Consider the following 22,974-nt stretch of genomic DNA (forward strand, 5'->3'; position numbering starts at 1 on the left):
CCAACAGGGTGGACTGTTCAACTATAATGTGGAATTGTTCGCAATGTCTTTCAGATTGCCGATATAATATCGAGTAATTACTGAAAGAGCTACTTCCATATATACCTATGTTGTTCGAAATTCGAAATTATTTCATATAAACAGATACTGGTTTTCCACTCCTTTTGGAGAGTCTGTGCACCACGGTGCACATTTTTCAAATGCACATGCAAACACGTTGCAGCCGCTCCACATTTGGCCAGACAGACAGTTAGACAGCGCGCGTGTTTTGTTTGCATGAGGTCATTGCCAGTTTGCGGAAAGAGTTGCAGCGCTTCGGTGTTATTATTGTCATTATTATTGTGCTGTTGGGATTGCCACGCGAAGCCATGCATTGGCCAGCGGTAACACGAGCTGGTCGCTTGTATATTAGGGTCAGCTAATTAGCCATGCACAAAGCGTAGCGAGCAGCAACCTGCTACGTACTTACCCATAGAGTAGAGTGGCCAATATAAGTATCTAATATTTCATCTCTAATTCTAGGACATATCGCACGAGGTCCCACAAACGCCCAAGGAAAGCGAGGAGCAGCTTAATGCCTTGCGTGCTCATTTGCAGACTCTTGCCCGCACTGAGGAGCAACTCAAGCAGCTGCGAGAACGTCAGTATGAAAATGACACTTTGTCTGCACCTCCCCAAAGCGATGATAGCATCATTGAGGTCCTGGAGTTGTGGCAACGCATATTCCAGGATACTTTCCAGGAATACCACCGCCTTTCCACACGCTTGGTTCGCACCCAAAATAGCGCTGAAGCATTGCGTCTGTGGCGTCAATATTTGCAGCATGTGCAGTCCTTCCTCTCTTGTGCCATACCCGAGGACTATACGAGTCTCAAGGAACAATTACAGTTGTGTGCAATACATCAGAATTTGTTGGTATCCCAACAGAGCGTCCTGTCCGATACTCAGTTGGAGCCGGATATGACGGAGCAATATAAGGCGCTGACTAATTTGCACAACGAGACGCTTTCACGTATCATGCAACGCAATGGCGAATTGGAACGTCGCGTCGCCAGCTGGAATGCCTATCGTGTGGATCTGACAGACCTGCTTGACTGGTTAAAGGATCGTGAAAAGGAGCGTAGTGCCCTACAATTACGCTATATCCATCTCAAGCGTGTGCCCCATCTGAAACAACGCCTGGATGCTTTGTTGCAACAACTACCACAGGGCGAACAAATGAATGCTAAGCTCAAGGCTCAGCAGCAGGAATTGCTCCGTTTCTGTGATGATGCCTTAGCCACCTCTATACGCATGGAGCAAGCCAGTGTGGCACAACGCATTAATAATTTACGAGCTGCACTCGAGACCTGGCAAGGCTTCCTCACTAGGGTGAGTCAATTGTCGAGCTCATATGACAAACGCGTGGAGCAACTGCAGCAGGAATTTGGACGAGCTCAGCAGCTGGTTGCCAGCACTGCGGCTCAACTGCCCACTCAGCCACAGGCAATACAAGAGCAGTTGGGGGCCTTGCGATCACAACGCATTCAACTGAATGGTCAAACACCCGACTTGGAAAGTCTTACCGTCGCCCAAGAGGAGCTTAAGGAGTGCATTAGTCCGCACGACATGAAGGCCATACGCCAAAGCGTTTGGCTACTCTGGCAACAGCATGCCGATCTCGATTATCAGCTGTCCACGCTCATTAATGCCATCGAGGAGAGACTATCTCTTCTCTCTGTGTACAACACACGCTACGAACGCATCTCCCAGTGGCTGCAGGGTCTAGAACATCGTGTGGAACGTGATTCTGACATATCCGCCATCGCCAATCCCGAGGATGCAGCCAAACAGTTGGAAAAACAAATCAATGCTGAACTGAAGCTACGCGATAAGGACCGGGAGTGGCTACTATCCACAGGTCGAGAGTTGCTAACACTGTATGCGGACGCGTCGCCAAATGCGGCAAGTGTGCGTGCCGATGTGCAAGAGAAATCTGATGCTCTACTCGATCGCTGGGAACGTCTGAAGTATTTGTGCAAACAGCGTACCAATAAGATCAATGATTTGAAAATGACGCTGTTGCGCCTAGAGGAACGCATTGCCCTAATACGTGGCTGGATGTTTGAAGTGGAATCCCAGTTGGACAAGCCGCTCAGCTTTGATTCCTACACGCCCAACGTAATAGAGGCCAAGCTCAAAGAACATGAGAAAATCCAACGGTCTATTGAGAATCACAGCAGCAATGTGGGCGAGGTTCTGAATCTTGTCGAAATGTTGCTCAATGATGCGGACACTTGGCGCACTCACGTGAATACTTCAAATTTGGCATCATCTGCCCAGAATCTGGAGAAACGCTGGAAGAATGTGTGCAGCCAATCAGCAGAGCGTAAACAGCGTATTCTCAACATCTGGAATATGCTACAGCAACTTATCAAACTGACCACCGAGCACAAGAGCTGGTTGGGTAAACAAGAAGCAGACATCACAGCTTTTGAACGAGAACTGAAGAACCCCAAAAAACAAAAGTTGAGCGAACGTCAACAAGCACTTGTAGCTAAGCTCCATGAGCTGGAAAGCCAATCGCCGAATTTACGGCAATTGGAACAAACCTATGCCAAATTAAGTATGAGTGCTGGAGTGGACCCGGAGAACATTCAAAAACTAACGATGCCCACAAAGGTGATGTTGACCAAATGGCGCCAATTGACACCACGCTGCAACGCTGTATTGGATACCATTGATAAGGATGCCAAAGTGTTACGCGAGTTTAACAATGCTCAACAGGAGGCTACAAATACACTGACGGCCATACAAAGGACACTGGAAGAAATTCCCAATGCTGAAGATACGAATACAAGTGAAGATCCCAAAGCGATACTAAAGCGTGTAGAAAGCATAGAGCGTAAGCTTAAGCAAGCCGAACAGCAGGTTCAACAAGCTGATGCGCTAGCTCAAGATGCAAAGTCAAGTACGAAACAGCAGGATCAACTCTCCCAACTACTCACTCTAATCACCACATATACTACGCTCTGGCAAACAGTGCAGATGCGATTAACTACACTGAAAACGAGTTGGTTGGCTCGTGCCGCTGCAGCTGTTCCCGAAGCCGTTCTGAGTGCTACACGCACCTCCGTTGCGAATGCGGGAGTCCAGGTGAGCACGCTATCACAGCGTCGTCTACGACAAGCACAAATGCAACGAGAAACTTCAATTACGGCAAAAGATGCCTACATTATGGAACTGGATACGGCAATAGGCGAATGCAAGGCCAATTTGGATGAGCTGCAACGAACGATTGCGGATAAGACACGCAAGCCGGGACCGCAAAAGATCTCCAAATTGCTGGGCAATGCACAGTCCTCAACGGAACTTGTCAAGCATTTAAGCAACCTATTGGTTACCGAATGCGAAGCGAGTCCGCAGGCCGCTCAGGTTGAGACCGTGTCAGAGCTGGCGCTGCGCTTTGATACGCTGCAGTCGCAGTGGAAGGCGCGCCAGCAACACGATCAGAACGCTAGGTAAGTTATATCATGCTTATGTTGATCAAAAAGCAATGGAAAAAATGCTTAAATCTCTGCGTTCCTACGAAGCTATGAGATCTTGAATGTGAGAATTATCCGAATTCTTCTAAAAATGGTCAAGCTTGGTATAAGCGTAGTTATTTAGACATTTTCCCCATCATGCCCCTTATGATCCCATATGTTTTTGGTGTTGGCTAACAAATTGTGTGTTCATTTTATCGCTTTCTCGCTCGCTATCTTACACTGAAACACACACTATCCACACATTTACAAAACGCTTTCACATGCAACATGCGCATTCATGACGATGTTGAGCGCAGATCTCTGCTACCTGCATCCTACAAATACACGTGTACACAGTAAGTGTTAACAGATGAACGATCTAATAGCCTACCTAACAAGTTCCCTTTCGTGCTGTGTGTGCTACCTGAATACTCATACATATATGTACATACATGTATGTACGTGAGTCCACTAGACAAAAGCTAGCACTTGGACTTGTTATCACTGCTAGACTCCATTGTGGACCACAGTAACGAAAGGGGACTTGCGCATGCGCTGCTGATCAAAGCTAAGAATACCTGCTTCGATCAGCTCACATTAAAATAATCGCAAGCTAACAGAGTGCTCTTAAATTGTTTTCAATAAAATAACTAATGTTGTTGTTGTTTTTTTTTACCCCTATTAGCGAGGTCGGCCGCCTTACGTGTCCGCTCTGCACGCAACGCAACTGGCAACAGATCGACAATGATCTGTGGCGTCTTGAGCAGTGGCTACAGTTTGCCGAAAGTACTCAGAAATCCCAAACATCGCCGCCCTCAAATATTGAACTCCTGGAGGATGTAACCCAGGATCATCGTGAATTCCTGCTTGATCTAGAGAGCCATAAATCGATCATTTCATCACTGAATGTGGTCGGGGATCATTTGGCCACTCATACATTGGACACGGAGAAGGCACGACAGTTGCGCTCACGCCTCGAGGCAGACAATGAGCGCTGGAACAATGTGTGCATCAATGCCACGAAATGGCAAGGGCTCTTACAGACCGCACTCATGGGCAATAGTGAGTTCCACCAGACCATTGATGAGTTGGTGGATTGGCTGCAAAAAACAGAAGCGAACATCAAGGCATCGGAACCAGTAGACTTAACCGAGGATCGCGCTGTTCTTGAAAGTAAATTTAACAAATTCAAGGACTTGCGAGCCGAACTAGAACGCTGCGAGCCTCGAGTTGTGAGCCTACAGGATGCTGCGGATCAACTGCTGCGTGCTGTTGAAGGCTCTGAGGAGCAGTCACAGCACACATATGAGAGGTAAGGTTTTGCTGGCCTGTGCCGAGGGCGGAACGAAATTATTCGTGGGTCGTGGCTTAGTTTTTGTCGTCGTCGTTGTCGTCCTCCTCCTTCTTGGCATAAGCAACATTGAATGTATGCGGCTAGTTTTGGGCTAAAATGGGCGTTACGTTAACCATTTCCTAGAAGTAGTTGTAGCGCTCGAATTAAGGAGAGTACAAGTATTCCTTCCCCTCCTTAATTCTAATTGTTTTTATTATTGGTACTAGTAGTAGAACACTATCGTCATCCATTTAATTTATCTTCACTTCTTCTTTCCCAACTCTCATCCACAATTTTTTGATTGGTAGTTTATTGCTTGCTTCCGCCCAAATTGTTAATATATATGTTTTCTTCACATTTAAATATCCTTGCAAAATTATACTAAAAATGTCTCAGACAATCTTATTTGGCACTATACTATATGTACATCTTTACAAATAGCAGACAATATTCATCGACTTATTGCTGTTTGCTTTCACGTAGCTTTATTCTGATTTTTCTACTTTCAACACATTTGTAAGTTTTGTAGTTAAAATTAGTAAAAAAAAAAGACACCTTCGATTGCTATTTTAAATGCTTACACAAATTTTTGTTTGGCGTTTTGTGTTGCGTATATTTTTTGTGTTTTGGTACTCAAAATTATTTCGTCCGCCCATTCTAACCCTTCATCCAAACTTACCCCGCCAAGAGCCGTATGCAATTGTTTTAAAAATTTTAGAACACTTTCCAGACTGACCGATCTACGTTTGCGATTGCAATCATTGCGCCGCCTCTCTGGCATCTATATTGTCAAGCTGGGCTCTGTGCTTGGCTATGAGGGCGAAAATCTGGGCGTGCCTTTGCACATGTTGTCGAGTGAGGTAAGTTATTATTAGTTATTATTCGTTATATGCCATTAAATTGTGCGAGTTACAAACAAAAGTTGTTCCGAAAGATTAAATGTTTATTTTTGATTAAGTTATAAGCGCACAAAAGTAAGTGAAAATTGGCTAATTAAAATAAAATTTTAGCGCGTCGTGAATGAAGTGACGGTGAAAATTTCCAATTGAATTGAATTACATTTTAATTTATGTTTTTAATTTCTATAAATTAAGATTTGTATGTATTTATTTTTTATTTATATATTCTTTTGCTTTTATTTTCTTTCTCACACAATGTCGAAAATTCTAGCTTTTGGATAATCCTACATTATCAACCTCTTCTATACAGGCCGCCGCACCAAACACAGAAAATGCAAAGTAAATATTACTTGAAAATTATTTATTTTTATTAATTTGTAGATGAGCATGGCAGTAGTGAAGTTTTCATTTCTTTCAAGCAATAATATGTGCACCAGGCGAACATTTCCACATCAAATGTCCGTCTCCAGGGCACCCTCTGCTAATACTATTACATATTTATTTATTAATGCACCGTAGATTGTTGTTGTTTAGAGAATTCTGTCTTCCAGCCATTAACTAATAAATCTATTCGACCCTCCTCAGCAACACCAGCACCAATGGCGATGCTGTCGATGGAGATGTCATCAATACCACAGTTCTAGCGCGAGGTGCTCGCTTCCTAGGACGCGTTGCACGTGCCTCGTTGCCCATACAAGCGCTCATGTTGTTGCTTTTAGGTGTGGCAACACTGGTGCCCCACGGTGAGGACTATACGTGCATGTTCTCCAATACATTTGCGCGTAGCTTGGAGCCAATGTTGTCGTATCCGAATGGACCGCCGCCGACATAAACGACAATTAATCCAACAATTGGATTAGTGCGCAACCAAATATTCAAAATCTATAATTTTACCAAACCAACCTGAACATACTAACAACAACTAAGTACATATGTACTTATATGCAAATACTCGTATATATGTACATACATAGTTGAACAACATCAAGAATATGCCTTTTGAATAATGAATGAAAGAAGAATAACGAAGAGTTAAATCAAAAACAAAACAAACACTTTTTGTAAACAAAATTATTGTGCAAGCACACATGTAAAATGTTACGACTTTGTAAATTTTTGTAATTTTCCCTCGATTTGAAACAATGTAGTTTATTTGGTAGTTAGAGGCATGTACATACCTATATGTAATAAAGAGATGAATACAACAAATGTGAATCAATATTAATGTAAACAAACTCGACGAGCTGCAAAAAGAGACACTTAATGAATATATGAAAAAAAAAGAAACAAAAAACTAACGACAAGTAACGAAACATTTTTGTAAAACATATATAAACGATATATTATACATATATACATATATATTTGCACAGCAAAATTCTATAAAACAAAACATTTTGTATATAAAACTAAGATGAACAAAAAAAAAAAAACGAAGACAAAATACGCACATACGAAACTTAATCTTATAGGCGCGTCGCCCAACATAGGAGCTCACTCTGTGTGACCTTTGAGTCATGACCCTCCAGATTTCGTGGAACATTTCTGCAGGGTCATGGCGCAAAAAACACACACACACACAAACGGCTAGCTAGTATTAAAATAGAACAACAAAACTTAGAAACCTCAAAACAAATCATGACCCACATAGACCAAAACATGCCCGGTGCCGCCAACAGAAACTGCAACTAAGTAAAATGTTCGCTCATCTCCCAAACTATAAGTGCGATCAGTTGACTTAGTTGCAGTGTCTTTTGGCCTTGGCACTAGCACAAAGTTAGCTACTACTTCAATGGGCAATCTCTGCTATAAGCCAAGCTCTCTCCCACGGCCTATTAGCAGAGTAGAGTTGGCCAACTGTTCACAAGCCACATGTGTGATACCTTGGTCACGCCTACAACAACATCTGGTAGTAGTAGTTTTTCAACACAAAGCATTCCTAAACTCATTTCCAAATTTTTTAAACCATAGACTATTTTATTCGTGCTTTTGCTAACTAGCTAAATCAGCCCGTTTACTCAACCATTTCCCATTTTGGGGGCGCGCCCAAGTGAGCATTGAACAAAAACGAAGCAAGTGTCCTAAACCGGTGCTAAACCACAAACATCAACAAATTTTCTACAAGTAACAGATTAACGTAATTTGCGTATTTGAAGAAGAGAAAAAAAACAGAAAAGTTGAAAAGCAAAAAAGAAAAAAATGTAAACGATAAATGGCATTAAATAATGGCAACAGTCCATCCAGTAATGAAGAGAAAACTTTTGTTGTTGATAATTTTTTGATAAACTTAAATAACTCTATTTGCCTTAAAATTGTTTTATTAAATCATACGTTTATTATTTAATTCTTGACAATTATTGAAAACAATTATTTATTAGATTTGTCTAAATACATACATATTATTTAAGTTGATTTACATGTTAAATTTGCTGCTTCTATGGTAACAAACAGTTATGAAATTTATTAATAATTTATGTAGCTTTATAAGATTTCCTTTCTTGTGAACAGTTGTACCTTTATATATGCATATATTAAAGAAAAATTATAAAGAATATGTATACTGTTTTTGTAATCGGGGAAGGAAAAGGGAAATCAATAATCAATTAGCTTAAAATGTACCCAAACGGCTGAAAACTATTTGGACAGTTTGGCTACGCCCTATTCTATATTTGTCCAATAGTCTCAAAACTAGGATGGATTTCTGGAATAAAACTGTTCAACTTGATGAAGTGAATCGAAAAATTGTTTTTTTTTGGGTAATTCTGAACTACTTTTTTCCTCTATTATTCAGAGACGTGGGCTTGAACATATACTCAAATCGAGTAGACAATTCACAATGCTATTTCAAGAAAGATAACAAATATATTTTATTTACCAAAGATGTTTTTTAAGCACTTGATAAGATATACATTTAACTAAAATTTTGATTGATAATTATTACAGGCATGTATGATTGCAATTTAATGAATATTTAAATAAAATTGCTCGATCCATCTAGCTATGATGATCGCCTCTTTAGCGCGTGCATCGAGCACTGAAGGCGGATCAGCGGGATTGCTTTCACGCAGGTCAAGATGATGAGCTCCCTCCGGTATTATAATGACCTGAATGAGATCATTTGGGGCTTGCAAAACGCCACCGCCACTCCATGGATCAAGCAGGCCATTGCTAAATATTATGTTGCTGGCTGCGTTCAGATTCTTTCCTCCATATCGCATTATAATGTCATACGGTCTGGGCGTGAGTCCGTAGTTCTTAATGCAATTATCTACAGTCTCTTTGAAGTTCCATGGCTTGGTGCGAAACATGGTATCGCTGCTGTTGGCACAAAAAGGCATAACCATCTGATTGCAGACTTGTATATTCCAGCCAAAGCTGTCGGCGCTGGAACCCTTATTAACGTCCTTGTAGTCAAGACACTTAACGCTGGCCGTGTAGTTGGTGTAGACGGCTAGAGCACTGCTTATAGCATTAAGCAAATCGGCATCATTCTCATGGAGATCCTTCAAATAGAAGCACACTTGACGAACTGGATAGGCGGGCATCGGCGCCAGGAATGATGAATTGTAAGGATAATTAGCCATGGCCAAGTTATAGTACACCTCCTCCAGGTAGTCTAGGAACTTTGTCAAATCATCGCTACTTTTGATAGGATCGCACAGATGAAAGGCATCAGCAATTTGCTTCTTGCCCGCATCACTGCCGGCCAACTTCTCAAACAGCTTCCACGAGCGGCCAATATTTGTAGTGCAGTTCGCATTGTAGGCCGTCTGGAAAACCGATGTGGTTATCTTGTTGAAGATATCGCAGGGCGTCAAATCAGTAAACTGCCAAATAGGTGCAGAGGCGGCTAGTGCTCCGATCACCATATGTGGATATTTCATGCGGAACCAGGCCGCTAGCATACCACCATATGATCCACCAAAAGCCACAACTGGCATTTGGCGATCTCCACGCAGGAACGTTATCAGCATGGCAAAATCTTCCAATGTCTGTTCCACGGTGAAGTAAGCTAAATGCTCCGGCTTAGTACAGTTGAACGTGTTGCTGCCAAACGGCATTGATTTTCCGTAATAGCGGTGCTCGGCAAACACAACAACAGCCTTAAATCTAGCGGCCTGCTCCCAGACCATACCGCTGTTCTGGGCAAACCATTCGATGTCGCCTTCGTTGCCAGTGTAGAAGAAGATCGGCGGTTGTGGATTACTCTTCTCGGCAAAGGTGTCGTTGTAAAGATAACGAAGGTTGAACGTTGAGTTGTTCGAAAAGCTAAAGTGATCCACCGGCACACTTAACTGTTTAATCTCATATTGGAAATGACGCTCCAATCCATTGAGATCGTGGGCCTCCGCACCAGTCCCTTTATTCCAGGACAACAGCGCTGAAAATCCAGACAGCGCAAATAATACAAATATCGAAATGACCTTTGCGAACATTTTCGGATTATGTGATGAACAGATTACTCATTGGAGGCGTTTATATGCGTTTTTTTTCGTTCTGATTTACGATTGCGCTGCCAATTTCGTTCTCAGCTTATCTTTTTTTTCAAGCCGGCCTATCGATAAGCCAAATCCGGCGATGTGTGCTTTAGAAAGCTGTATATTATCGATGTGTATTAATAGTGGTGTTGGTATTTTAAAACAATTTTTGATAAGCTAAGCGCTTTCTTTAATTTGAAAAATTAGTTTGTTTTCGGGGCCGGCATAAAAGTATTTACAAAAATATTCATATTACTTTATTTAAATATACCTATTTGAGTTAATCAGTTTGCAATATCACCCGCAATCTTTTGAAGAAACCCCGTATTAATATGGCTTGTATCTTTAAAGATTTTATTTACCATTAAGACTAAATTGAATCGTAGTTCTTGGCTATGTCTGAACTTTTCTTAGAGTGTTAAATAAAGTTTTCAGTGTTAATAGTATTGGGAACTAAATATTTCTGGCAAATTTGGGATTAAGCCTTTTCGATATTGCTAATTTAAATCATATATAAATATTGATATAGAAACTATTTAAAAGTAACGAAGGACATGGGAAAAGCAGAATATCTCTGTAAGACATGGGGATTGTACTAAATGAACGATTTATTTTTTCGAATTGCTTTTAAGATATTTTTGTGTTTCAAATAAAATAATTAATTATAATGATAAATCATACTTCTCTCTTCGTTAATTTTTAACAACCGAACAAATACGTAGTTGTGGTCTTTGGAGGAGGTAATTTATTTCTCAAACAAATGCAATTTCAATTAGTTTTCAATTATCACATATCTGTATTAGTGTTCTATGTTCGTTGGATATACATACTTAAACACCTAAAATAAATCGTTGAATGCCGCACAATCCAGGCTTGTCATTAATAAAATGCAAAATTGTAATTAGGTTTCCTTAGCAACGTTTTAAACCACTAAGAATGGTGCTTTAAGGTTTCATTGTTTATCAAACTTTCATATATTCTCATAATAATAATATTGTCTATAATTTTTGAAACATTTAATGATTTCTATGAAGTTTAGCTAAGTGTGGTTAGACATGAAGCACTGGTGGAACCAAAAATAATACCGACAGACCTCAGAGTGTACTGACAACCTCCATGTACTCTCAGTGGCAACAGCATTCAGGCGGTACTGAGACTATAAAGGGGTTTTGACAAAGCACACTGTAGCCTACAGTAAAAAATAATTGCAACCCGTTAATAGGGCTAGCTAAATGGCTTTACAAAAATGATTTGCAGTGCATTTTGCTATATTCTAGGTGTCGTCTCAACTAGAAATTAGCATCAGACGAGTCATCAGAGTCTTTTTTCTTCCCAAACCTGCGAGTTTCCGATTGTGCGACTTGGCGCAGCTTTTCTATTAGCAAATCCGTGTCCAACTCAGGCGACGTTTCGTCCTCGAACACAAAAGGCGTCTTAGGCTCATCAATAACCATATGACCGTAATCCTTGTTCGCTGGATGGAAAGTTTCCAACAAATTCAATTCATCAAACTTAACCCTCTTCAATGGTGTGGTCTGTGGAATTTTGTCATTGCCAGGATCTTCTAATACGCCCGGCACAGAAGGTTCACTGTCGCTGTCATTCATGGTAATCTTGAGAAAAATTGTGTAAAAAATGTTTGAAATGAGTTTTTTGTACTGAAAAGTTTGAAATAATTTTTTTGAATGTATCAGTATTTATAAGTTTTTTGTATTAAGATATTAACGTTACTAAATTGCCTACCTTGTTTCGAGTATGAATTCTATCAACCTTCTGATTTAGTGGATCTATCTACGTTTCTTCCCTTTATAAACGTTTGTAACTAGTACTTGGAGAGTGCTTTTGATTTTTTAAATGAAACCGCTTTTACGCGGCGACTTTTCGCAATTCCTCATTTTTTCTACCATTCTCCATTGACTTTTATTACTATTTGAGATTTTGCTTTGCTACGAAGTAGCAATATATATATTTGATCTTCTTTAGCAGTTTTCAAGAAAATTGCCTTGTTTAGGACTCATTCTCAATTGTAGACTTGCTGCTTAAGTTTCTTGAAATCTTCCTGCGAATCTTTAAGCTTTTTGCTGTTATTTTCGTACTACACCTCTTTCGCGTCAAACAAACAAAAGTATGGACATTTTTTTTCTAAGCATCTACTGCTGTTTTATGTTTAATGTCCATTGCTAAGGGACTTATTTCATGCCCTAGTCGGTTTATCAACGCCAAGTCTGAAAACAGTCCCTGTGATTGTGGCCTTACGCATAACTTGTTTACATGAAGAAGTCGTTGAAGTCGCAAGTTTTGAGTTTTTTCCGCAGTCATATTTTACAAAAACAATCATATTTGACCAGAAAAAACACAAAATTTGCATTACTGGAAGAGAGCACGGATACGTCAGATCCCAGTCGGCTGAGTCGATTAAATTAATATAAGGCGTGTTTAATAGCCATTAGTTTATGCACTAAACCGGTACCGGTACTTGAACCAGCTGAACTCGGAGAAGCTGAAAGTGAAAGTGTGATCATGATGACAAGACAGTTCTTTAATGCTTTTATTAAAAGGGGAGGGAGTGTGATGCTGGCTAGGTTGATCTATGCGAATGTGCAACTACATCACTAAATTAAAATAACTAAGAACAGCTGCCTGTACATGGCGTTGGATTTCGTGTGCGCATGTGTGGCCCTTGATACAGTCAAATGTGACTAACATCGACCGTACAGTGAACTTCAATGATATTGGACACAGAGGAACATCAACAAGGTGTATTACTTTTGTTGTTTAGCTGTCCAGCCTACCAATCAAAAGTTATGGGAAAGTTACTCTGCCTTTGAAATACAATTTAGCCAACAGAGTTTTCTTTGTCTAGAATGACATTCCAAATGAAATTCGAGTTCAGAGCGCTAGCCTGTAGCAGAAATCGAGTGAAATCAAAAATCCCAACCTCAAGCATACGAAGATGACCAAATGCGCGAACCTTTTCGCAAAGCCTCCGTCTACATTACGCTTTTGTTAATACTCGAGGCTGTGATTGGTTTGGTAATCGTCATAGTAACAGCTATCTATCAGTCACTGTTGACCGGCTACCTGGCGGAGACCGAGAGTCGTATGCTCTACGGATTCCTGTTCAACATCTATATCTTTGGAATCCAACTTATTGTGACGTTCCTGTGCAGCAATTCCATGTGGAATCGGTTGTGGTGTCGGCGTTGCACTCCAAACGTTCGCCTCCTGCTGACCGTCTGGCTCTTCTATTTGTGTGTCATTATAGCTTCGGGCGTTGCAGCTGTATGGAATTTTTACCGCAGTGTCGATGTTTTGGAGAGTGCTGCGGAAAACTCGCTCATTCGGGGCATTGACATGTATTACTCGTGTCCAGAGTGGAAGCTGCTTTGGGATGGTCTCCAGATGCGAAGGCAGTGCTGCGGGGTGCGCACCTATAAGGATTGGATGAATGCGGACTGGATGCCGCGGCCGGACGATAACTGCACAGACATTGCCGGTTCCGTTCTGGCCCCCTATGCATGTTGCAAGCGGGACTCTGATCGATGCTTTGCCAATTACATGCCCGGATCCGAAGAAATCTCACATACCAATAGCAGGCAGCCGTTCCCGACTCTCTCCGTTGAATACATTAATACTAACGGTTGTCTACCGGTCTACTCGGACACATTGTGGCGTTATATTTATATTCTCTTGGTATTGGCTATGTTATCTCTTAAAGTTTTGGCAAGTACTGTTTCATCTCAAATAGTTCATAAGTAACTTTTGAAACATCGTTTCAGATACTGCTCTGCTGCATGACCAAATATATACTACATCGGCAAAATGTCGGCGATGGTTGCGACAATGTGGGCCTCACAGATGAAGAGGGACGTCCTCTGGTCGTGGTGGTATGTTTTCCATCTTATTGATGTATGCCTGAATAAAAGACATTTGATTCTTCAGAAATATCCGTGCAACGTGCGTTGCATTACTATTGGCGAGGACGACTTGGCCTCCGATATGGCACCCGATGTAAATTATTGCAATTGCGAGGAACCAACTGAGGATAGGTGCAATGCTGGTTACTACGAAGGATGACTGACGGATATAGTTTATATATTTTTTATTTCTTCATTTTAAATGTTGTGTTTATTCAACACATTTTCCATGGAAATCGCTATTTATTGATGCCTGTTTCAATAAATTAAATTCAATGCAGGCCTAAATTTGATTAATTTAGGGGCAAACGAAGGAGTTCTCAACTACCTTGTTCTTAGGATTATTCTAACTAACTATCCTATAAATTCATTGTTGATCCAAACAGACAACTAAGAAGCCATAATACTCTAGCCAGCCTCAGAAAAAAATTGCCGTAAATTCGGAATTATTGTTTATAATTATATTTATTTATTTATAATTATAATTAAAATAATATAATGATTATAATTTTTAAAACCTATCATGTCAACGGATTACCTTACACGGAAACGACATGGATAGAAAAGATATAGAATTCAACTGGTATTTTAAGAATATTGTGAGTCCCGAATGCATACTAAATGAAAAATATATAAAGTGGTTTTTATAGAAGAAATTATGTAGTGCGGACAGTTTGGTTTTTAGAGTTCGGTATGAAGGCTTAGAGTGAAAATTAAGAAAATATTAAGATCGTGAGGAATGTCTTAAATATGAGGTATATACATATGTACATTACAACCTTTCCAGCATTAGGCTTTCGGCAATTTTGGGTAACTTTTTCTGACCATCCTAAAAAGCGTTCTACGAATTATCCGAATTAACTTTAATCCACTTCTTTACCTTTTGTGAAAATAGAATAGAGCTCGTTTTTTAACAATTCTCAAAAGTCAAATTCATTCAACAATTTTAGAATTCAATAGATGCCCATACGAAAGCAATACAATAAAAATGTATAACGGTTACGCATTTAAATAAACTGGAAAGTTTTTCAGTTGTTTCCTTCTGTATTCTAAGTGAGACGTCACAGCATATGAAGACGGCTCGATATCCAAAACAGAATGCAAGATAATATAAGATCAACAAAATCTTTGTTACTATTTAAGTGTACATAACGTACCGCTATCAGGTGTTTGGTATTGCACAATCAATAAATTTGTAATGTGAAATTCACATTACATGTGATAGAGAGCTTGTTCCTTAACGGCCGTTCGACAAAATCACTGCGATCGCATAATTTGGCGTTGTCCAGCACTGAAACTAAATTCCCATTTGACATTTTTCATCGTGCGTCTGCTTTGTGCATGCCGATTGTTTCATACAAAGTTGTGTTTTCCCCATCATTGTTCGTGTTCGACGCGTTTTAGAAATGTGTGTAAATTATAGAAAAAGGAAACAAATTTTTATATCCATTAAAATTTGTTTGATTGCAGGCCTTTACAATCGAAAATACTGCATATTGTAGGAGACGACGATGGGGATATTGAAGAAGAAAATGTAGCCATGGCGTGAGTACATTTACATATTGAAAGCATTATTAAATAATATTAAAATGTTTATATTAATTATGTTCAGGCACGACCGCAAAGCCTGGCGGGCTCCACGTTCCCGCAAAGTCTCCGAAAGTGATGAAGATGACGACGACGAAGTATCCTATAATTCTGATGAAACCAGGTGACAAACATACACACACAATCATACATACATACATATATACACAAACACACACATGCATATGTATTAAGTGCGTACGCAAAATGAATCCTTGATCATTTACTACAGTGACGACGAGGAATCTACTACGGATGACGATTGGTCCATGGACGTTAATCACATTACTGGTAATCCGTAAGTAATCGCCGCAGCGCAAACAGTCGATCACATTATATTTACATACATACATAGGTCTTAATATATGCTGTTTATTTTTCAAATAGGCATCTTTCTGGAACTGAAATCGTGATGGGGAAGCAGTTGATTTCGCCGGTCGCACCAGATGGATTGCCAGTGATGGGTGTGTCATGCGATATCGCCGTGCAAGGACAACAACCTGCTGTGCCACTGGTAGACGAAGCTTTTCCAAAAACTGAAAACCAAATGCAGGAAGATATCAAGCCGGTGAACTCAGTTGATGTTAAGGCTCCTACTGAGCAGATTACAGACATATCTGCTGAAAGCGTCGTTGCTCCTAATCAGGAGCAGCAGCGGGAGTCCGAAAATTTGGTCGCTGATGGCGTTCTGATTCCGGGAAATCCGCCGGTGGAAATCGCTCCTAAAGCGCAGACGCGTCGCAAGACCATGCGTGTGCCTGCTCGTAATCAGCCAGTGGCTATACCAGCCTTTAATCCTGTTGATAAGCAGTCTCCATCATCGCCTACAACAATAGGTGGACGTGTGGCCAAGCGTGCCAGGCGCAGTGGCGTTCAAAAGATTACCCCAATCTCAAAAGTTTCCGCGCACACATTGGCCAAGCCTCTGGAGGTTAGTCAATATTTCAGTAATGTGGCTGCCACATTGGTGAAGCAACGTGTATGCTTGTTACCTTTTCTGCATATGCGCGATCGCATTGATGTTCTGGTTAATGAGGCCATGTTAAAGACTAATCTGCAGCGCCGATTGTAAAAGCAATTTGTAAACAGCCATACATTAAATAAAGGCAGAGCTTTCGACATTTATTAATAAAATACATGGAGAAATACATACATTTATTTATTACTATTAAATTCACAGATATTTTGCAGGTTGTGCTCGGAAAGAAGCCTATTCGTTGTAGTTCAGTCAGAGATGATTGCAGTTTCTTTAAACATATTCTAATATTGTAAAATCCATTAAAATTGCTCTTTGTATAAAATTGGTTAAAAAATTTGATTATGCTACAAATGTAAAAGCTTTTAACTTTTTAATATTAGTGGGTTTTGTATTATGTATTTTGAGGATCTGCAAATTTCCCACACATGGCACACTATTTTGTTTACATTTAGTACACGCCATCAAAATCGTTTGCACTGCGAAGCTCTTGCTGTTCGCCATCATGACTGCCGTGATCGCTGCGTGAAAAATCGGATACGGCTGCGCTGCTGGTGCTGATCAACAGACGGCTGGGCATTTCACCAATCGATGGAATTGTGCTGCTCTCGTGCGCCAGCGACAACGAGCTCATTTGTTCCCAGCTAATGCCAGAGTCACTGCTTGATTCGCGCATCGAAATTGGAGTGGCGTCGCCATCTGCAGCCCTTTGCTCTGGCACAGCCAAAGAATTTGCATTATTCTGCAGCGTACGCTTCGCCTCATGTTCCTCCGTGCCCCCATCTGCCACACGTTTACGCGCTGTTCGTCGTTCTGGGTTGGGGGTCCAGTCAATAGAATGATGCACCCACGCTGCCACAGTGATATGCACGGGCGAAGATGGTGGACTGTCGCCTTCGCGATGCTGTTGTTGCAAGTTAAGAAAACTGCTACCAGCATCATTACAGTTGCCACTGGACATCTGTACCGAAGACGGCGCGATCATGGTGGAATTCAGCATTGCATTGTATCCTGGCTGCGTTAAAAATTCCAGTTCGCTTTCCTGTGCACACATTATGACATCATTTGCATATTACTGTCGTTATTGTACTTATTATGCACTCACCATTATAGCGCGCTCCAGATCATCGTCTTTGGCATGTGAGGTAGACAATTCAATAGCCTCTGCAATCTGGCGCATTTCTTCGACTTCCATTCCTTCTTCGTATACGCCGGCGTCTGTGAATGTGTGTGTGTGCGTAATACTGCGTTTTATATGTATATTTATCGGACCATCACTTAAAACTTACTTTTTAGCTGCTGTGCTAACATATTGTAATTTTTACTGCGCAGCTCCATGTCAACGATGGCACTATAAAATCGGAAGCCACAAATATTTGCATATGTAGCAGAATTTATTTGATAACGGTTAATGTTTGACAGTTGTGTCTACATATGATGAAGGCAGCTAGAGATGTTAAATTTCAAAAGACTGGTCAAGTAGAGATGATACGCGCTTACGATTAGTTCCTTAATTATGAAAAATCAACGCAATAGGAAATTAGTAGTAAATTATTTGTAAAAATTAGTAGTAGTTTGTATGCATTACCTGGGATATTTATTATTCTAATAAATTTTCATTATCATTGATATAAACATACTTTTTTAGCAGCCCAATTGTTATGCTCAAGCACACTGCCCCAATGAAGATCAATTTCAAGCGAGTTGGCAGACCGATTAAGAAAGCTCCGATACGCACAGCAGTGAGCTTTTGTCAGTGTGCAACTATAACTGTTACATTTTGAACTTAAATAGCTTTAGCCTTGCTTTTAAATCAAGTTTATTTGAAAATTATTTTAAATTGACTATAGATATAATTTTCATCTTTGTTGTTGCAAATTCATGTGAACGGAAATTTTTTATAAAGTTTTAATTAATTTTTTGGATGAATCGGCTTGCTACGGAGACAGTACTAGTGGCTTTTGGTTCTAACCAAGGTATCAGTTTTGGTATGCATTATTTTTTCTCTCTAATTTTAAACTGCAACTCATTTGGCTTGGCCACCTGCATCCTGACCCTAGAGCCAACGGCAGCAAAGTTGAAATTCAACAAAATGTCAAAATGCCACTTGAAGTCAGAGTTTCGTTCTCTTTTTGTTCTTTTTCTCTGCGACAATTTTGCTTTGTGTGTAGCAGTTTTTCTGCATGGGTTTTTTTTGTTGTGGGAGGAGTGGGTTACCATTTAATTTTTGTTGTAATCCTTTTGCAACATTTTTCTATGTGACCAAACTCTCACGTTGATTTTCCAGCCAGCCAGCCAGTCAGCCAGCTACCCAACAGCGAAAACAGCATGAAAAACTTTGTGTTGTCGCCAACGTCCACGTCGACGCCGACTGGCTTTTGCGAACGCTGCTGCTGTTGCTTCTTTTGCATAAAAGTCGCCATGCAGTCCAAGACCAACGTCAACTGCAAGTCCCTAACCGCCGCCAAAGCCGTTTGTCGTTTGCGTTAACCCGCATTTTGTACAATTTTAGCCTTCATTTAAAGCCTTTTCAATTACAGTTGAGCATTTCTTGCCCTGACTGCGCTCAAGCGCTCCGATGTGACCAGAGATGTTGGGGGTCAGCAATGGTGCTGACTCTGGGCAATGGGCATGGCAGTAAAAACAACAACGTCAAGTGGTGAAGCAGTTTTTTACTTAACCACAACATTTTAGATTTATTTCGTTCTTACAACACATTGTTTTTGTAAAATTTGTTGTTATTTTATTTAAGGAAAATGATATCACTGGTCTGTCTATATACATACGAACAAACATATATGCGGGCTAAGTTACAAGGAAAGATTGCTACCAATTCCATCCTTCAACATCTGTGCTGTTATGCTATATTTAGAATAAGTTTAATACTTGGACTTATTACTAAAATACTTCTCTGACTTTTCAAAAAATTCGCTTAATAGATAATTGCTATAGAATCGTTCCGAAATTATTTTTTTTGTAGCAGCGGTCTTACTGAGAGATGTATTCTAAAATATGCCAAGAATTCTCTGAGCGTTCATATAATGCTATAATATTGTAAGCAGAAATAGAGATTTCGGAATTAATTTTTAGATGTGCTTTAAAATTTGCATAAAAAGTGAATTGATTTCGGCTTGGCACTAAAATGTGATCCCTAAAAGTATGCTCTTAAATGTTTCATATGTATGCCATTGCCTTTCAATAGGTAATTGCTTTAGAATCGTTCCGAAAATAAATGTTTTGTAGCGGTGGTCTCTCACAGGTGAGGTGGAAATTTCAAAGAATTCGGAAATAGCTGAATAATGCTAGAATTTGTACAGAAAATTGGGCGCTATGTGTAGAAAGTAATTAATGTTTATAATGGTATGGCACTTTCGAAAAATTACAAAAAGGAGCTGATTAATTAACTAATTAATTTTTTATAAGATATTGAGGGCAGCATTCATAGTTGCATAAGTTCAGAATAATTGCATGCAACACACCACATTTAAGCAATATACATAGCATATTAATTAATTATAACTTCTTCTTTTTCCCCCTTTAAATGTCTAAATTGGTAGTGCAACTTTTGGTCTCATCTTGGTTAGAAGGCTTAGAATATGTCCGTTTTATCATCTGTTCTGTAACTGAATTATAATTAGGATAGGAAGCTTAAGTAGTTGAGGGTTTAAAATATATATTTTGATACCGTTATTAAAGTAAAGTATCTAAAATAATATTTGAATAAATTTGTTCCGCACAGCGCTGACCTTCTTTTTACTAACACAAAGACAATGGCAAACAATCCAAGCAGAGAGCGAATAAATTTTCTTGAGCATTTTACAAGCCAACAGAGAGGACGGAAAAAACTGAGAAGCAGCGTGGTAAAAATTATGCTATAATTCAAAAACAGCGTTCGCACACACAGACAAACACACACATGCCGTTCATTAGCACAAAACCCAAACATTAATTCTATATGTTTGAGTGTGTGTGTGTGTGTGTCTGCTGCTAATCTTGTGGGAGTAAGTATGCAGCTCTATTCTATATAAGGGCATGTATGTATGTATGTACGTGTATGCACTGGTTGTGAGTGTGTGTGGCCATGAAGGATAAGCCATGTTTTTACTACAATGTCTGATGTGTGTTTGTATGTCTGTATAGGTTGCTTTATGCTGCGACATTGCTGCTGGAAAAAAAGTGCAAGCTTTGCCAGCGCCGGGCCCGACTCAGCTCGGCCCGGCCCGGCCCGGCCCGCCGGCAGCGACTCAGCCAATTCGCCAGCCAACTGGAGAGCCATTGCGCCCAGCCAGGCCAATTTCAGTTTCGGTGATAAATTTCATATAATAAAGAAGACATTAAGCAAGCGTTTGCAACGACAACGACGACGACGACAACGACAACGTAGACTAGGACAGCAGCCAGGACGATGAGGGCGACGAGAACGATGACAACAAGGACCAACCGCTGCGCCACACATTTTTCACCTTGTTGCAAAGACAGCGAAAGTGGCATCGCTCTTTACACTATAAAGTAAAATAACTATATTAGGGATGAGAAAGCGAGAGAATTATTTCAGCTATTTTTGCCCTCATTCGGGAAGTAAATATTCAATTCCATTATATTTACACTTGCAAACTATTCATACTTACTTGTATTTAGAGTGCCAGTTTGTGAAAAAAATCTATGACCTAATCAACTATTCGCTATAGCTACTATTACATCAGCTTTGGCAAATTGTATCGAAAGGCTTATTAAATGGGGAGAAATGAGGTGTAAAATGCGACTTTAAAATGTTTCTTCAGGTGAATAAACATTTTCCATTTAATAAGAATAGTTGAACTATTGAATTGAAATAAAATCTATTCATTAATTCACAATAGGAGTCTTAAGTGTATTACGTCATTCGAAAAATATCAACCAATCAATTAGTACAACAATTTCTAGTTCTTCAAGTAAACAAAATTTGTTGATTATTCATGAAAGCTGCTATGTTGAAAGCAATCTTAATTATATGATACATAATATACAAATAATATAAAGTATAATAAACAATCGTTTTCTTCTAAAATAAATCTATTAAATGGAAGAGAAGATGCATATTTGTTTAAAAAAAGTGTATGTTAAACTTTTATTAAAAGTTTGTTGTTTTAATTTATTTTATTCATATAACAACATCTTCAGCTGGAAACTGAAAGTCTTATCAAAGAAACTTGGAAAAAAAAGATTAAATGTAGGGAAGTGTTTGGAGTTCTGGGTTTTATTGACTTATTTTGCTATCTTCTGTTAGATAAAATATTTCCATTCAGAGTTAATAAAACTATTAATTTACAAATGTATTTGATTTCAATTTTTTACAGTCAGTGGTAACAGTTTTCGAGGCTCAATCGTGTGACAGCCTGTCGCCGAATTTAATTTGTACTCGTAATTAGCGTTTAATTTGGCAATTTTTAACAATTTAAACTGATTGGTATTTAGGGTGTTTATTGTTTGTTTTAACATTGCATATTCAATCACATACAAGTACTATGTGCTCATTCAACCTTGATGGGCTCCAACAACTCGATAGCCGGCTAAACGAATGCAATGTAAAGGCCATAAATGAAACATAATCGAGATGTGATGAAAAGTAAATGCTGTTTAATGTTTATGCAAATTTATTATTGATTATGCTGATTTGTTGAGCGCACCGCACCGCACAGCACATGACGCCTTTGGGCATAAATTCATAGGACCGAGCTTAAAAACGCTTTCAAATCGAGATAAATTAAAATTGCCAACATTTCGAACAACAATTGTGATTACCTATACAGTAAATGCATATGTATTCGTACATTGGCAGTATTCAGATTAGGCAGATGCAGGCTTACACGTTTGAATAAAATATCCTTTTTTCCGTTTTAAAATTCAAATGAGAAAAAATATACTCTTTTGTTATTTATGCAGGACGGATTGCCTTCCAGAAAAATAGATACATAAATAAATCTAATTGAATAATTCAGGTGCCCAATGATGCATTTATTATGCTTTTTGTTAGCACTGACACTGCATATTCCAAAATATTTAACTTTGTTTTTTTGTTTTTTTAACCAAAAATATGACCAATATATTTCAAATATGAATTGTGGTCTATACAAATGAGAAATTATACTTTATTTATGACAATTTTGTAAAATAAACCTATTATTTAAATGGCTTTCAATAATTAACTAATAGCCTTAGATTATTAGAACTGCAATACTGGACTGATGCATATTTGGAAATTTCAAAAGCCAGTTATTTTATAATTGTTGCAATTTTTT

General features: G+C 39.4%; 6 protein-coding genes across 7 annotated transcripts in view; 3 read left to right on the forward strand and 3 right to left on the reverse strand.

The window, feature by feature from the left end:
• Positions 1-6,947, forward strand: part of LOC115630477 (nesprin-1) — a 118,324-nt gene extending 111,377 nt beyond the window's left edge. For both annotated transcript variants that reach the window (XM_030527057.1, XM_030527055.1), the window contains 5 exons: positions 523-3,500; positions 4,192-4,818; positions 5,558-5,699; positions 6,010-6,077; positions 6,324-6,947. In XM_030527057.1, coding sequence (XP_030382917.1) covers positions 523-3,500; positions 4,192-4,818; positions 5,558-5,699; positions 6,010-6,077; positions 6,324-6,570 — 4,062 coding nt within the window. In that variant the 3' untranslated portion in view covers positions 6,571-6,947. The remainder of the gene's footprint in view (positions 1-522; positions 3,501-4,191; positions 4,819-5,557; positions 5,700-6,009; positions 6,078-6,323) is intronic.
• Positions 6,948-8,575: 1,628 nt separating this feature from the next.
• Positions 8,576-10,254, reverse strand: LOC115630478 (lysosomal Pro-X carboxypeptidase). Its single transcript, XM_030527058.1, has one exon. It carries the CDS (start codon positions 10,172-10,174, stop codon positions 8,699-8,701), a length of 1,476 nt encoding a protein of 491 aa, XP_030382918.1. The 5' UTR covers positions 10,175-10,254; the 3' UTR covers positions 8,576-8,698.
• Positions 10,255-11,159: 905 nt separating this feature from the next.
• Positions 11,160-11,889, reverse strand: LOC115630715 (protein phosphatase inhibitor 2-like). The gene has a single exon (XM_030527367.1). The coding sequence runs from the start codon at positions 11,821-11,823 to the stop codon at positions 11,506-11,508; it is 318 nt and encodes a 105-aa protein (XP_030383227.1). The 5' UTR covers positions 11,824-11,889; the 3' UTR covers positions 11,160-11,505.
• A 1,249-nt stretch (positions 11,890-13,138) lies between these two features.
• LOC115630708 (CD63 antigen) lies at positions 13,139-14,404 on the forward strand. The gene is made up of 3 exons (XM_030527361.1): positions 13,139-13,939; positions 13,996-14,103; positions 14,159-14,404. Exons 1-3 carry the CDS (start codon positions 13,178-13,180, stop codon positions 14,291-14,293), a joined length of 1,005 nt encoding a protein of 334 aa, XP_030383221.1. The 5' UTR covers positions 13,139-13,177; the 3' UTR covers positions 14,294-14,404.
• Positions 14,405-15,413: 1,009 nt separating this feature from the next.
• On the forward strand, positions 15,414-16,834 carry LOC115630589. Its single transcript, XM_030527207.1, has 5 exons — positions 15,414-15,541; positions 15,604-15,678; positions 15,746-15,844; positions 15,953-16,018; positions 16,108-16,834. Coding segments are annotated over exons 1-5 (927 nt in total). The 5' UTR covers positions 15,414-15,539; the 3' UTR covers positions 16,793-16,834.
• A 7-nt stretch (positions 16,835-16,841) lies between these two features.
• Positions 16,842-18,134, reverse strand: LOC115630590. Its single transcript, XM_030527209.1, has 3 exons — positions 17,986-18,134; positions 17,802-17,914; positions 16,842-17,738 (listed from the first exon to the last, which is right to left on the reverse strand). Exons 1-3 carry the CDS (start codon positions 18,032-18,034, stop codon positions 17,148-17,150), a joined length of 753 nt encoding a protein of 250 aa, XP_030383069.1. The 5' UTR covers positions 18,035-18,134; the 3' UTR covers positions 16,842-17,147.
• Positions 18,135-22,974: the final 4,840 nt, after the last annotated feature.

This window comes from Scaptodrosophila lebanonensis, unplaced genomic scaffold, assembly GCF_003285725.1.
Source record: "Scaptodrosophila lebanonensis strain 11010-0011.00,11010-0021.00 unplaced genomic scaffold, SlebRS2 tig00001410-arrow-pilon, whole genome shotgun sequence".
NCBI classification, from domain to species: domain Eukaryota; kingdom Metazoa; phylum Arthropoda; class Insecta; order Diptera; family Drosophilidae; genus Scaptodrosophila; species Scaptodrosophila lebanonensis.